General features: G+C 34.3%; 1 protein-coding gene across 2 annotated transcripts; it reads left to right on the top strand.

Moving 5' to 3' along the window:
- The first annotated feature begins 4,611 nt into the window (after window positions 1-4,611).
- On the top strand, window positions 4,612-17,016 carry LOC123531378 (uncharacterized). Of its 2 annotated transcripts, none has more exons than XM_053517921.1 (8): window positions 4,612-4,732; window positions 10,978-11,171; window positions 12,700-12,873; window positions 13,529-13,720; window positions 14,090-14,224; window positions 15,053-15,127; window positions 15,411-15,479; window positions 16,333-17,016. In XM_053517921.1, the coding sequence occupies exons 2-8, from the start codon at window positions 10,982-10,984 to the stop codon at window positions 17,013-17,015; spliced, it is 1,518 nt and encodes a 505-aa protein (XP_053373896.1). In that variant the 5' UTR covers window positions 4,612-4,732; window positions 10,978-10,981; the 3' UTR covers window position 17,016. The 2 variants fall into 2 exon arrangements, with proteins under 2 accessions (XP_053373896.1, XP_053373895.1); XM_053517920.1 differs by having other exon boundaries at window positions 13,529-13,792.
- The last annotated feature ends 10 nt before the right edge of the window (window positions 17,017-17,026 follow it).

Genomic DNA, 17,026 nt, shown 5'->3' with positions numbered 1-17,026 from the left:
CACGGAAGTAATATTTTGTTCAAGTCGCAAAGGAATTAATATGTAGTATGTCAGATTGTTTTAAAATATATATATATATTGCATTGTGAGTTTTCTCAGTTTTATAACTCACTCTGGTACGGTATGCCTAGGCTACATTTCGCCAGGGGGCCAGAAATAGACCGCTCATATATCCATTGCAGTTGCAAAATATATATAACAAGAAGTATCTTTAAAAAGATACACGGCCGCATTAGTCAATGCACACTTTAAGCTGAGAAACGTGCATGCACTCTGCACTTTTATATACTATCGGGTATTTATAAAGCAAAAATAATAATAATAATAATAGTAATAATAATAATAAAAGTAGATTTTTTAAGTATTTTTATGTTTTTACGTAGAACATATTTTACAGAACACATATTTTACATCATAATTATATTAATCATAATCTAGAAAACTTTGACAAAAAGTAAGACTGAAACGTGGGGGACGAAATGACCATTTTTGAAATCGTCAAAGGATACGAAATGGCCAAACTGGGGACGAGTTGACTGGAGGACGTGTTGACGGGAGATCACTCCATATCAGTGTGGCAGAGCTGGTGGGTTTGTAGTCGAACTCTGCCGCAGTTTCAGGTTTATGGTGTAAGCTTTTTCAACGGGAGTCTTGCAACGAATTAAGTTGTCTAAGGTATGACAAAAGGTCAAACTCCTCGTAACAAAAAATAATGTAAAAGTATACAGCCACAACATGTGTAGTCTAGAAAGCCTTGTGCCTATAAGACACTAGTCTTGTAGCCTCTACATTAGCAGAAGACAATGAGACCAACCATAACGTCTTGCGAAACTACATATCAACTTTGGACAGCATTGTTATCTCCTACACTACAGCCAGGAAGAAAGCTAATATTCTATAGCAGCAACCCTCTTGTGAATCTTTGTGGGAAAATGACACTTCTCCTTGCACTCTGCAAACTGTCCTCAATCTCCCTGTTTTTAATAATCGCAACCGCTCCATTGATCTAAAGCACTTTTGAACGCACATATTTTGTACGGAAAAGAGTGCTATATAAATGTGGTATAATAATAATAAGAAACGACCGCCCTTGATAAGGTTAGACTACGATCACTACATCCTACAGAAGTTGGACATCACCAATGTAAGGGACAGCTTCAAATCTATTTTCCTGCTTTGTCGCACATACTTAATAGCCCTTGATGTTAATAGTTCAGAAATCTATTCTGTTAGAGAGACGTAATCAGCTCAAAGATCTTAGACCGTTAACAAGTTTGTGAGGTTATCCACATAAGCAACAAACGAAATCCACTTGATCTCACATACACAATCCATTACACTCCGCTGAAACCTGCTGACGGCGCAAAATGTTTCAAATTTATCGCAGCCTCTGAAAAAAAAAACTCCATAATGGCATTTATCCTCAGGAAAATGCGTTCATGTGTACTCGTACTAGTGCCAAAGTAACATACCAGATTGGAGTATGCGTCCACAGTGTAGCCCCTATGCTTGAAATTCGGCCAGCTACGGATGATTCAGAACAGAGCAGCCATCACCGCAAAAACTATCATTTCTAATACGCTCCATTAACTCTAATAGTACACACTACATAATATCGTAACATACCCATAGTCACCGTACTATATAAAAAGATACTTCTCGAGAGCCGTATACTAAAAGAGACTTTCAGTTCTAGTTCCTTTTCAGCTGCGTATGTATTGCTTGCAGTAACACTACATTCACTTAAAGCGCATGTGTACTCTTTTGGACTGATGCGGGTACTGAAAAAGAAGAAGCTAATAATGATGAATTTGTCAATGCAAAAACGTTCCAGAACACTTTTTGCCGACATCAGCTTGGCTATTCATGTTAAAAATGGCATTTTAAATGGCCTTAGTTTCTGAAAGTTCAACATAATTTTCAGAATTAGAAAATAAATTTCCATGAATATTTATTTTGTATCACCACATTTCAATATAACTTGTCTAATGTGATTTAGATTTTACTCTATCGTCAGAAATGCAGGGTCCATTTTAATCCACCAAACACTTGTCTTATTTCATTTTTAAGCTGTTCTGATACGAACGACGCGGTAGAATGCTTTCTATTGAAATGGCCTTCAAGTATTGTTAATGACGTCATGTTTATAGTCTTTTGTCAATTATAATTACTAAAACTAAGTTTGAATATATGGCTGAACTCCAATGACCCCAAGATTGTTAAATGCAACTACAATATTTTTTACGTAACATACACGTTTAATATTCATTAATCATTGACTAAATACTTTAGTCCTTGTTCGGTTTTTATTGCATTTCAATGTTGTTGTTTTTTCAGTTTGTTAACTTCTTGCAGTCGTATTTCAAATTAACCAAACTATAAAAGTAAACAAAATGTTGTATAAATTACAAATGAAACTAAATCACATTAGCTAAAACACTCTAATTGAATGGAATCCAGAATTGTTAAATTTAAACAGTTTACAGTACCAACAAAGTATATTATCGATACGAAAGTAAGAGATTATCAGCGTAAAAAAATGATGAGAATAATACCAACTCACAAGTTCTAGGTTATGTGATTTTTATTCAATAATCCCAGAAACCCAGATACTTTTTTTTTGGGAATGCAACAAAGATTTCTTAGAACTAAAATATTCAAATACGCATGCTTATTTATAGAAATGTATTATAAGGGTTAGAAGATATGACAAAAAAGAAATATAATCAACTTTATTTTGATAGATCTATTAGCAAAATATTGTACATAGATCTATATAAAAAGTGCAAGTAGATCTACAACAAAAATATACCCAAAGTTGAATCTTGCAAACTTCATATATCACGCCGTATTGGACTTGAACGAGTGACATTTGTGCTTACATTCCTTTGGGTATTTTTCAAATACTTCCTATACCTTTTATTATCATAAAACAAAACCTTTTACACACAATATTAGTATTGGGTATATCAGCTTACTGTTACGTAGTATTTGTACTGTTTCAACTTTCTGACATACATTGTTAATATACAATATCTGTCAGTGTTAAACTGTATAACATGTGCACTTTGTGTATATTACAATGTACGAAAATATAAAAACAGATTTCTTTCATGCGAGGAACTAGATTCTACCAAGGTTATTCTATCCAGGTGCCCAGTCATGCCTAAACTATAACTTTTATGGGCACACAGAAAAAAGCTGAAAAGTCGCTGTATGAGCTATAATTTTGTCTGTTTGATGTTAAAACCAACAAAACAATCAATTCTAACACGACCCTATACATTTTCCTATTAATTAAACAAAAAAGGTTGAATATTGTGCGCTATCATACAATTCATTTTTCTGACGTCACAATTATTACGTCATAGCGTTAAACGGCAGTTTGGCGCACTGGCAAAGAAACCAATAGAAAACAGGCAAACATTTGACGGATGCCGCCAAGGATATACTTAAAAATCCTTGGTAACGTGTTAGAATCGAAATAATATATCTAATCTAATGATTTGCTCTTGAATTGTTTGTCGTTCAGATGCGTATTATTAGATATCACTCGGGATGCGCCCTCGCGATATAATTTCTTCTCCTCTGAACTAATTTGTGTAAGAAATACTTAGTAATATCTCATTTTGTGATTTGTAGTTGAATAAAATCATTGATTTGATTCAGTTATATAAGAAACTTTGTGCATACGTTACAGAACAGGTCGACCTCATATAATTCTCAATTAAGCAACAAGTAACAATAACAAGGCAAATACGAAATAAAAAAAAAAAACAACATTTTAATGGTTAATTTGAGGAGGCCAATACGGATCTCGTTAATCAAGTTATTTCACATTAGCCTTATTTTGTCTTCTGACAGGGGACTTAACGCTTCAGTCTTTTACTAAACATCGACAGAAAAAGCTCATCAAAATAATGAAAAGGAAATAGTAGGGCCTACCATGATACCATAAAATTCTGGATAGCTCTAGGGTTTAGATCTAGTGCCGAAATTTCAAATCGATGCTGTTCTAGCAACTATTCAACGAGCGCATCTTGGGTTGTACTTGATTTTCCTTCATAATCTGAGGAATTTTGTAATTGACTTGGATACTGTTCTATTTGGAAACCAGGACCTTTCTGATCAGGATAACATGACTACATTCACTCAAGTACAGACATATATATCCGAAAGTAAAAGATTCTCTTAGCAACCCTGAGACATGCCCATACCTTGCCTCTTTCTCGTTTCTCTTCTACGCTTGCCCATTCTATCATTCAATATTCACTTCCACTTTAATGTGAATATTTCTCTTCACCATACATAGCCCCCTTTTTTTTCTTTTCATCAGTAATGATTCATTTTTTTTTCTTACACATTTTAAGACTATATTCCTAGCCCCTTTGCAGATTTTAGTTCGATATGCTCATACAGTTATATTTTTGCCTGCTGAGGAGAAGAATTCTATAAGACTTGTCTTTCATTCTTATCCTTTCCTGTTTTGCTTTCATCACAGTATGACATTTGTATCAATATATGCATTTCTTTTTGGGAATAAATATGTTTAAACTATTTTCCTTCAAATACGTTTTATGAATGAAGACTAAACGTACATCGCAATAATGACATGATTGTATTTTATACTTCCTCTTTCGTTTAAACTGAATAAACGCATGTATAACAATCACCTCGATCGATTTTTGTAGCCAGGGAAATTTGCACGCAGTTGGAACAGTTAAAGGAATGAGTAAGTTTTTCTTTTATTTTATTTATGGGACTATTTGTTTTACTCATTACAAATGTACTGTGACAATTTAATCTGCAAAATGTCGATGTGTAAAATAAACACAAAAAAGCGGTATCCGCTTACTGTGTGATTCTTTTATGCGTAACCACAATATACTTTTTCATTGTAACGATAATATGGTTTCGATCAAATTATTTGTATATTCTTTAGCTACCCATAATTATAGTGTTCAACCTGTTTACAGTTGGGCACTGCGCTTTTCTTCAATGATTGTGTCTGACGGAAGAAAGGGGGGGGGGGTGGCCGTAATAATCAGTTTTTAAATGGCCGTAATAAACAGTTTTTAAATCCCACCAGCGCTGATCGAACCGTTTTGATTTCTGTCCTCTGGCCTGTTTTGTCGGGTGTTTCTCTTGATACTCTGTCTTCTGCAAAGGCATTGAGCATTTGTTTCTATTGCGTGTATTAGTGATTCACCTGGCGGGGATTACTTTTATTTACATTGTAAAGTGAAGATGGGTGCGCACCATAAACCAGTGGTGTTTTTGATACTGACCGTTCCAAGACGGCGCCCCGCTGTGTTCCTTTATTTGTTTGTTTGCTTTGTATGTGTGTGTCAGTAGTGTGCACATCTGCGAGCTGTGAGTTTCGTTTTAGGGAAGCTACGTTTCTGGAAGGTGGCATTCCCTGTTTGATATTTATCTCTTTTTTACCTATCTAAGAAGAATCTCCAGTGGCTTATAAATAATTATTAGGTAACCATGGTCGATATACTTTGTAGTACAAATATGTACAATATTGTACACGAATGGTAAAACAATTGATATAAAACTAGCAAATGTGTAATATTTTAAATGCATGTGTATATATGTGCCTGCGCTTGATCTGTTGCTATAATAACTTCCTTTTTTTCCTGGTTATAAATATGCTATCTAATACACTTACTTATGGTTATAAATATATAAATACCCAATATTTTTTTATTGATTTAAAATATTTATGTGTAGGGTTAGGTTTAAGAAGAGATTGTATAAGCGTTTATTGGATTACAAAAACAGATAATTGGCCACTTTTCTCTTTGTATTGTAAACTGTATGGCAAAATATAAAATATGTAATAAAAAGCCTTTAAGTAAGAATAAGGAATCGAAGAAAATAAAGGATTAAAAAGCAGACTGTGTTATATATCTAATCGATAAACTACTTTTTATTTTGTGTCCTAACTTTACATTTCGTGCACACATTGAAAAACGTTAATTGTTCATGAAAGGAATGAATCTCGTATTTTTTGTTATGTCTACACATTTTAAATTGTTATTGATTCAACGAATTTATATAAAACACATATATTCTAATTCCTAAGAAAGCTTTTGATCCCAAAAGGGGTGAAACGTTCGATTGGCTGGGTTTGTTTACATACATCACGCCGTCATCCGACATACGTATTTAATCCATGTAAAAGTTTGGGATAATGCAGAATAATGATTTTGCGTATCAACAATAACGATTCGTGTGTTGGTGTACACACAATAAGAATAAAGATACTTACATGTACTTATATTTCAAACTGCTACAATTTCTGATAATTTTGGTTTCATAAAAATATACAATAAAGTGAATAGAAATAAAATGTTTGTTATCCAATTTTGGATTAAAATTTTCACATAACATTATCAAACATTTAGGCGCAAGAATAGTGTTAGTGTTGTCCTATTTTTTTAAAAAACTAAACATAATGTTTTAAACCTATTAACGAGAAAAGATCAATGTAAGTTATTTAGTCTTTTGCAGTCGGATGACATTTATATATCATTGGCCTTCAAAATGAATCTACATTTCGCATCTTGGCAGGAATGTGTTGGATTAATATTATCTCTAGATGATTGATTACGTTAAATTAATTTCAGTATAGAATTGATTTTGTTACTGTGTTAGACAACAGATGACCCAAGCTAGATCCTTACCGTTACTTTGTATAAATACAAGGTTTGGAAAGATTTAATATGATGAGAAGCTGTACATATGGGCCGCGCCATGAGAAAACCAACATAGTGGTTTTGCGACCAGCATAGGTCCAGACAAGCCTGCGCATTCGCGCAGTCTGGTCAGGATCCATGCTTGTCGCAAAGCCACTATGTTGGTTTTCTCGTGGCGTGGCTATTATTATCCCCCGACGAAAGTCGGAGGGATATAGTTTTGGCGTTGTCCGTCCGTCCTTCCGTCCGTCTTTCCGCCCGTCCGTCCGTCCTTCCGTCTTTCCGTCCGTCCGTCCGTCCGGAGCCATATCTAGGAAGTGGTTGGGAATATTTATTTAAAACTTCATATACATGTTCACCACAATGAGTTCTTGCGGCCCGTCAAGTTTCAGTCAGATTGCCCAAGTAACACCAGAGTTATGGCCCTTAGAAGTTTCTAGTGTTAACTATATAGGGTACTATAAATATGGCAATTTCTGCATCATAACTTTTGATATATTTGACCTAGAACTATGAAACTTAAACAGAATTTAGATCACCATAATGTGGTTGTGTACACACAATTTCATTTGGATTTATTTGAAATTAAGAGTTATTGCCCTTTAATTGTATAAAAATCCACATATTTGTACATAACAAACTTACCATTTTGTAGAATTTCATTAAATTTCTTTCATTCTTTTCCATGAACATTTATTGTAAACATGTGAAGTTGTGTACCCACACCTGGTCGCCCCCTTACCTTGATCACACACTTCCCCCCCCCCCCCCCCCCAAAAAAAAAAAAAAATTCATTCCTTATTTTTTAGATTTTTTTCAAACAAACTTCATATACATGTTCACCCATCAAGTTTCAGACAGACTGCCCAAGTAACACCAGGGTTATGGCCCTTAGAAGTTTCTAGTGTTAACTATATAGGGTACTATAGATCTATAGATATGCCAATTTCTGCATCATAACTTTTGATATATTTGACCTAGAACTATGAAACTTTAACAGAATTTAGAGCACTATAATGTGGTTGTGCACAGACAATTTTGTACGGATTTCTTTTTGTAACTTCAGAGTTATTGCCCTTTAATTGTCTAAAAATCCACATATTTGTACGTAACAAACTTACCATTTGGCAGAATTTCATTAAATTTCTTTCATTCTTTTCTGTGAACATTTATTATAAACATGTGAAGTTGCGCACCCACACCTGGTCACCCACTTGCCTTGGTCACACCCCTTCCCCCTCCCAACCCCCCTCCCCCCCCCCCCACTCCCAAATTTTTTTATTTTTTTTTCATTTATTTTAGAATTTTTTTCAAACCTTCCAAGTTGTACTATTCCCCCACCTCACTTCTCCACCCAGTCATGCCCACCACTGATCATGCATCCTCTGCCCCCCCCCCCCCCCCCACTCCAACTTCACCCTTTTACCTTTTTTTTTTTTTTTTTTCATTTTTAATTTTCAATCAATATTTATAATCAGCATGTGAAATTTTGTTTCCTCTCCCGTTCCCCTGCACCCCCACCGCCTAAAAAAATAAATATATACATATATCTATATATAGATATATATATTTCCATTCCTTTTTTTTTTTTTTTTAAATGTTCAAACCTTCAACATGTTACGTTGTGACTGCACAAACCTTGCCCTCAGCCATGTTCAAGATATCTTATCTGTGTTCTCTTAAGGACATCTGATCTTTTAAGTTCAAATGTACATGTAAAACAGCAACACCTGGTGCCAAACCACTCAAAGACAATATTTCATTCCAGTTAAACTTCAAGCTCACATTTCAATTAACTGCATTTAATTTTAAAAGCTAAGCTTATTACAGTAAGCATATCCCATTCAAAATAAATTCTTTAGTCCGGATCAAAGTATCATACATTTATTGTGTACAATGTACTCTTTAATTAAACATTTGTTTTCTGTTAAATTGATTTTGACTAATGAAATTATTTGCTTCTTATTAACATCCTTAACTTTTTGCCGGATATATCTTTTTGCCATTCCTCACCACAAACCCTTTCGGCGGGGGATACCAATTCATCGAATTTGCTTGTTATATACTGTAATGTCATTGCTTTTAAGTAATTGTTACGCGTTATACAAGTCTTCCATACAAAAACTGTTTAAGGATTGAATATTACACAGCGGACCAGCCCATTTTAAATTCCAACTCGCCTTCCCATAAAAACACAGTTCCTGATTATTGTTCAGAATATCCTGAGATTCAATTAAATGTCACATAAACGCGCCTTTTCAGTTATGATCATTATTGTCAGAAAAAGTTAAGTCGTAGCTATAATTGATTGATACTTGTTTCTTTTCATGTTTGTTTCCGTAATAAGTTGCAAGTATAGAAGACTTTGGTAAAGGCATCCGATACACAAATAGATAACATTTCGATGCCTGGTAACCCCGTGTTTTTTGTATTTTGAAAGAGTTGTGTCTACTAAAAAAGAATTAGTAAATAAGATGACCATAATAATATGCACAAACCACTACAGTCAAGTTTGTTTTTTTACTTCGAAACGATAAATCTTACACTGTGATGACCGGATTTCTATTGAAGTATCATTGAAAACTACATAGTAAAAAAATCTATAACATATTTTTGTCATGTAATTTATATTTTCTCTTTTCAGAAGACAATACACTTTAAAACGATACTAAAATTATATGAACTTAACAGGCATCAATATTTGATATATTCTAATAGCACTGCTGTTATAGAACTTGCTCATTTGTAGACCGGGTACCTTAAATCTACTTTGTCTGTAATGTGTCAGTCACACTACACCGTATAGCGTTAACGGACGCCAAACGTATAGAGAAATTGCGGCAGAAAGTTCTCCCGTGACGAAAAGCATCCCTCACTGCTGCTCGTTGCTCTCGCGATCGGTGTACGAGGCGCATAAAGCGCACAATGACCGCAAGATAAACGCACATATATAGGACGAACAACGTTCAATTAACGGATATCACCGTACTATAGTAACGGACTTGTACCGCATAAAACGTAAGCGCAACGCATGAGAAACTGACAAAACGTTCTTCTTAGTTATCGTCCGTTGAACATACGTTACATCCGTTGCATGTCCAGTAGTAGTCCGGCCGTGAAGTCAGGTTCATCGGACAAGAACGGATGCGAACCGGACAAGTACAGAATAGGGAACGCACGAGTAACGAACAAAATGCATATCAGCGCATTGCTACCGTACGTCTAACGGACAACTTTGTCTGGTGGTGTACTTTCTAAATTTTGAACATGTTCAAAACCTTCCACCGGATGGAACGAACATCGCCGGACAAGGAGCGCAGGCGCCGCATGAGAAACAGAAAAGAAACGCATGCGAACGGACACGAACGGATTGAAAATTTCGTTTAACGTTGGACGTCCGTTAACGCTATACGGTATACAATGTGGTGTGACTGAGACTTAATAGGTAAAAAAAGAAGCAACTTCGATGTACAACAGAACAACAACTAAAATATGATAAAAGAACTTTTCACAAATCGTGAACGAAAAATGATAAAATGCTCGACAGAGCTTTGTATGTTATAATTTTATTTAGCTCATTCGAAAGATTCATAATGGAAAGACACTCATTTAAGATTCTATAATTCAATATTTTAAACGCAAAAATTCTGATTGTAACTTGGTGTAATACAATATATTGTAAACAAGAATAAATACTTTATGAGATTACGTTTCAAAATCGAAACTTGGCTGCGTGCCAACATGCTGAAGTGTTTGAAATGATATGAAGACATCCGCGCATATTTAAAACCATGTACCCACATTGAAATTACCAGAGCGAGAAATATACGGCATTTATAACATGTTTTTTGGTGAATTCTTGAAATAATACAGTGAAATATATCTGGTATTTTCAGAGTGAAAATATCAAATATATTTTTCACTGGTAAGCCTTGAAACTCTAAAATGGGTAAATATAATCAAAACATGGACTAAAAAGAAAATGTGTTTGTTTTACATGTAAGATCAAAACATCTTTCACTTATGAACACATGCACGTATGTCACATGACGACGTGACGAATATAAACGATCATAGAAAAAATGAACACGTTGACCTCTAAATGTTCCTCCTTTACGTTACGCTGCATAAGAAATTGTCATATATGTATCTGTGTAGGTTTGTCGCGGCAAATTTATACAGAAGTAATGTAAATTAGTTATAAGGTTATGTTCAAAATATTAATACATTAAATAATAAGTAAAACTAACGTTAGAATTATGCCTTTCAGCACCATGGGTGTAGATATTGACACTTACCGTGGCAGAATAGGCACTTTCAAGTTTGCCTATGGAAATGATGTTGTCACCATTGTCTGTGTCATAAATCTGAGCGGAGGGATAAAGGTTATCGGAAGTGTATTGTTCATTGGACTACTTCTGCTGATATCTGGCATCGAGTCTAATCCAGGGCCTAGGGAAAACGGTATTATTTAAAGCTATTGATTAATATATTTATATAGTTTTATCGATGTGTGAATTGAAAGGGCGATCTCAACTTGCACAAATAAATGTTAATTCTTCACAGTCTGTAAAATAATTTTATTCCTTCACACTGCACTGAATGATAACGATATTTCTTCACGGTGCACTGCATAATAACGTTGTACCTTCACAACACACTGTCTAATAACGTTATTCCTTCAAAATACATTATTAGGATAACGTTATCTCTTTACAGTTCACTGCATAATAACGTTATTTCTTCACAGTACACTGTATAATAACGTTATGCCTTCACAACACACTGTATAATAACGTTATTCATTCACGATACACTGTATAATTACTTTATTCCTGTATATTAACGTTATGCCTTCACAGTGCACTGTATAATAACGTTATTCCTTCACAGTGCTCTGTATAATAACGCTATTTCTTCACAGAACTGTGTAATGACGTTATTCCTTCACAATACACTGTTTAATAACGTTATTTCTTCACAATACACTGTATAATAACGTTTTTCCTTCACAAAACACTGTAAAGTAACTTATTCCTTCACAATACATTGTATAATACATATGTTCCTTCACAATACATTGTATAATAACTTTATTCCTTCACGATACGCTGTATAATAACTTTATTTATTAGCAATACAAGTTGTATTAGACCTTTATGCCTTCAAAATACACTGTATAATAACGTTATTCCTTCACAATACACTGTATAATAACGTTATTCCTTCACAATACACTGTAAAACAAACGTTATTCCTTCACAATCCACTTTATAATAACGTTATTCCTTCACAATACACTGTATAATAACGTTATTCCTTCACAATACACTGTAAAACAAACATTATTCCTTCACAGTTCACTTTATTATAACGTTATTCCTTCACATTACACTGTATAATAACGTTATTCCTTCACAATACACTGTAAAACAAACGTTATTCCTTCACAATACACTGTATGATAACGTAATTTCTTCGCAATACACTGTTTAGTAACGTTATTTCTTCACAATACACTGTATAATAGAAGTCATTCATGATAATCTTTCAGTTTAACAGAATGATCAAGTATTTACGTTTCTTTTTGTATAGATGGACGATTGGAATATATCTATATGGTATAGCTGATGTGATGATATTTACTTTTGTTTTATATTTATCAAAAATCTTGTCAAAAGTAATTATTTGATCATGAGCACCGGAAGCGTCTTTATTGTATTTATGTACATATTTTTATGATGCAATTATTGACTCGTGTCAAATTTCATTCCATCTTTCCTGTACAAATATAGCTGTAAATGGTGTTGACAGCGTCGCTCAATATACATACGTATGTACAGACAAAAGTGATCTATTAATTTTAATATTATAAAACGATGCAGTACAGTGCATACATGTATATTTGTACAACTAAATGGATAGGACCTGTATGCTTGTCTTCGTTGTTTATTTATAAGATAAAATGAATATTAAGAAATTCTACCTGTAGATGCCGATCAAGAACAAAGAACAATACTTGTTGCTGGTATACCTGACGGTGTAGACAAGGAGCATCTGCTATTGGTATTTAAAAATGCCAGGAAGCATGGCGGAGGAAAAATCAGCAACATACGCTTCAATGAAGAAGAACGGTCTGCTTTCATTCAGTTTGAACAATCTGCAAGTGCGTAATATATTTATTCATTTTCTTTTCAGTCAGCAAACATATGCAGTCCTTTTATACATAAAGTTTACGTCAAAACATCGGTCTGTTGATGTAGATATTTTAATCATGTAAGGGACCAATTTCAAACATCTCTATCCCGGATACTTGAAAGGGATCTTCAAACATATTCAGGTTAAAGAGTGAACTGTAAATTAGAATACTTCTGTTAAATTATACACCCTAAATACTTCCGCCTCACATACATGCTCAATAAAGTGTGATTATTTAAAGATGGCTTGCGTGTATAATTTTTATAATTTGAGCTAGGTTTGCCAGAATATTTGTATAAAATATAAACTTACATTTACCTTTCCTTTATAATTTATTGACTGATTAAAATGGACAGCTGTTCCTCGGTGGATTTGTTTCATATGTTTGCGACCTTTGATTTTCTCACATAACTTGTTTATAGACACAAACAGAATGTCTCTCTCAATTGAATAAACTTGTAAACTAGAACAAATAACTGAGAACAAATACCTTTACGTATTCACAAATAGTTGCAACACAATAACACGGAAGAGTATTAATTTCAATATCGACATTTTGGAAATACATAACTACAAGAACAAAGTGTCTAATTGATCGCTAAAAGTCTTATATTTTCATTCAGCTGTTCAGTCAGTCCTACAGAAGAGACCAATTGTGTTATCCGGAAAGGTGGTAGAGATAGATGTTGTGACAGCGGACGCGAGTTTTCAGTCTGTCTTGTGTACTTCGTCCACCGTAGAAGTTTCTGGATTCCAGGTGGACGAGTCAGCAAAAGAGCTTCTAGAATATTACTTTGAAGATGAAGATAGCTCAGGTGGAGATAGTGTGGTTGAAATCAAAATAACAGAGAATGGAAATGCTTTGATCACATTTGAATCTACTGAAGGTACACACATTAGTAAAATGGATGTTTGTTGAAAGGAGATTTTTTTTAATTAATGTACAAGTATGGCAACCTTGAACAATTTCATAACTTAAAATAAGACTAAGCAGTGGCCATGAAAACACTTAGGCAAGTGAGATGAATATTCAAATTCTTGTTTTCTTCCTGGTGTAGAATTTAAGGTTAGCTTCGGGATGCACATAAAGAGTTGCAGTTATAGACATCCCTTTTTCATTCAGCAACAAAAACATGAGAAAAAGAGAAGAACAGTTTCATTTATTTATCCTATGTATTTTTCAGTTGCGCAAAGGGTTGTAGACAAGGGAACGCATGCATTACGCCAAAAGCCTTTAACTGTTGTACCATATATTACAGACGATTCACCGCAATATGATAGATTTAATGATTCATCAACACTCTCAATGGAAATCACAGGTTCTGTGCTGTTTTTCACAATTAATATGTCTTTCTTTCCTCCATTATTGAAGAGTACTTTCGTAACTACAATACATATAATTTACTTCTCTAGAAATTGCATTCTGCATATGCATTGAGCCTGCATTCTGCATATGCATTGAGCCCTCCCGCTTAGTTCAATAGGGAGAGCGCAGATCTACGGATCTCGGGATCGTGAGTTTGAGCCCTGGGCGAGGCGTATGTTCTCCGTGACGATTTGATAAAAGACATAATGTCTGAAATCATTCGTCCTCCACCTCTGATTTATATGGGGAAGTTGATAGTTATTTGCGGAGAACAGGTTTGTACTGGTACAGAATCCAGGAACACTGGTTAGGTTAACTGCCCGCTGTTAGAAAAATGAAATACTGTTGAAAAACGGCGTTAAACCCAAAACAAACAAAGCATATGCATAAGGTATATTAGCTCATGATTTCTTAAGCATTTTAAGTCATAGTTACTTTTCGTTGTATATATTTTACAAGGAAACATCATTATAACATTACAAATATCTGGAAAATTTTACATGGAAAGGAGGTAGTTTTGATTAACAACATATTTCTTACCTAGACCAGGGTTCAAAAGTCGTACCATTGTTATATAAAATTAGAAAAATGCCAGTGTTTTAGTGGTTGTATGTAGGTCGATATACTCATTTTACTTACATCTAAAAACTTGTTTGATATAATTTATTATTGCATTGTTCCACTTGAAGTAAATGTTTACTTACACGTGTCTTACGATCTTATCTGTTTAAAATTATCAATATGTTACGTCTGTAATATGATTTTCATGTATGTTTGACAGCTGGAATAGTTCAAAGGAAAGACACAGGTACAATGAAAGCTAAGAAGTTTGATGTGCACATGGAAGACATTAATGGTAAGTGCTCTTAAATGATCACTCAAAGATGCGTGACAGTTTGCCAGTAAATTTTAAGGATTGTATGCAATATTTATTTGTCAAAGTGTCTTATTATTTTATAACTTATATGAAGATTTTCGTGTTTGAAAAATTAAAAAATGCAGCCCAAAGCTTGAAATAAGGAAATCACTTATACCAGATAAAAGCCAATTTCTATTGGATGACTGATAAACCTGAATATGTCATTATGCTTCTTTTATTTCGACTGGTATGTTAAGATGTAGATTCGTTTTATGTTTAGTTGAACTGAAAGACTCTCATGATCAGGCGACCGGCATGGAACAGCCAGAACGTGATGAAGAAATCAAAGGTAAAATAGTTACTGACTTTTCACTAGACGACAACAGTTTATTGTACTTTCATGAATTCTAATAAGCATTTACAGAACAAATGATTTTCATGGTGTTGGGTTTAACGTCACACGGACAGTTATAGTCATATGATGACTTTCCAGCTTCACATGGTGAAGGAAGAAGCCAAGTGCGCCGTTGGCATGTTCAGGTACGAGCGGACGTCTAGGTAAAACAAGAAACCTTCTTCCGTAAACCAGCTGGATTACTTCCTCACATGGAAGAATTCGACACCCTATGTGAGGTATCGAACCATCCAAAGCGAAGACAAATTCAGCGAAATTAACCACTCGGTCGTGAAGGTCGATTATAGTGTATCAACATTTGTATCTTGACATTGTAAAAAAACACTTATTTAAGCCTGAACCAGACACATTCTAAAGAGCATACTCAGTATATATTAAATATTTTGATTTAGAATGAGGACGGTATATATATATGATAGATAATAACATAAATAGTTGGTAAATTTATTCACATTGTCTTCACTGACGCTTTCTGACGGTTTGAAGAAAAGCAACACATTGGGACACTGCAAAATGTTGTAAAAGATATAACACGCTTTTTCTTTCACATTCACGTTTATCATTCTTTCATATACCAGCTTTTAAAAGTGTTACTTTTTCTAGACGTATGAAATGTTTTAATGTTTTTAAATTGCTTTGTTTCAGTAATATTACGTGTTCATTGTTATTCGTTACCGTCTTACACTCTATATTGTTCGTGGAATCAGGAATACAGTGAACACAATCATTTATCATATGGGGTATGTTCAAACGACGTAACTTATATATATATTTATCTATTCCAAAGGCGATGCAGTACACACATTAAATCAGATTCTAGAAAGAACTGCACTGACGGACAAATACCCCGGGGGAATATCAATACAAGACATCATTTCGATAGATCTTGAAGAGAACAGCCGACAGCAATATACGTATGAGGGGTTACCATGGGTTTTACTAAGACGAATAATAGGCGTACACAGCAAGGCAAGAGATCTTTCAATAGCTAGTGTAGTCACGGAAAACAGCGAACAGGCAGAACACGTAGAGAATGATGTTAACGTTTTTGATCTACTTCAAGTTGAAGACACATCTCCCGATAGTAACGTTTTAAGCCCCTTTGATATATTTCTCATTACCATACAGTGTTGTGATCCGATGCTAAAACAGCTTTTGTTCAAGAAATTGTATCTTTGTAAAATAGCTCTCCCGTTCGTACAATATGATAGGCTGTCGAGCAAATGGGAAATAGTAGTATGGCCATTTCGTTCTTTAGTTGTAGAAAGTAAAATTTTATCCCAATCTCTCGAACATAGGACCATTGAAATTGAAATACTTGAACTTCCTGTTAAGACAGTTACTTTTGCAAAATTTGGAAAGCCGCTCTATTCGAAATCAAAGTTAATGAATGATTTATTATCTGACGACATTCAAGATACGTTTTTTCAATATGAATTGCTCACTAGGTATGTCACAAAGATGTATTAGCAATGGGCAAG

The sequence above is a fragment of the Mercenaria mercenaria genome, chromosome 11 (assembly GCF_021730395.1).
Source record: "Mercenaria mercenaria strain notata chromosome 11, MADL_Memer_1, whole genome shotgun sequence".
Lineage (NCBI taxonomy): Eukaryota > Metazoa > Mollusca > Bivalvia > Venerida > Veneridae > Mercenaria > Mercenaria mercenaria.
Note: the sequence above shows the minus strand (reverse complement) of the source record. Positions and strands in the feature narration are given on the sequence as shown.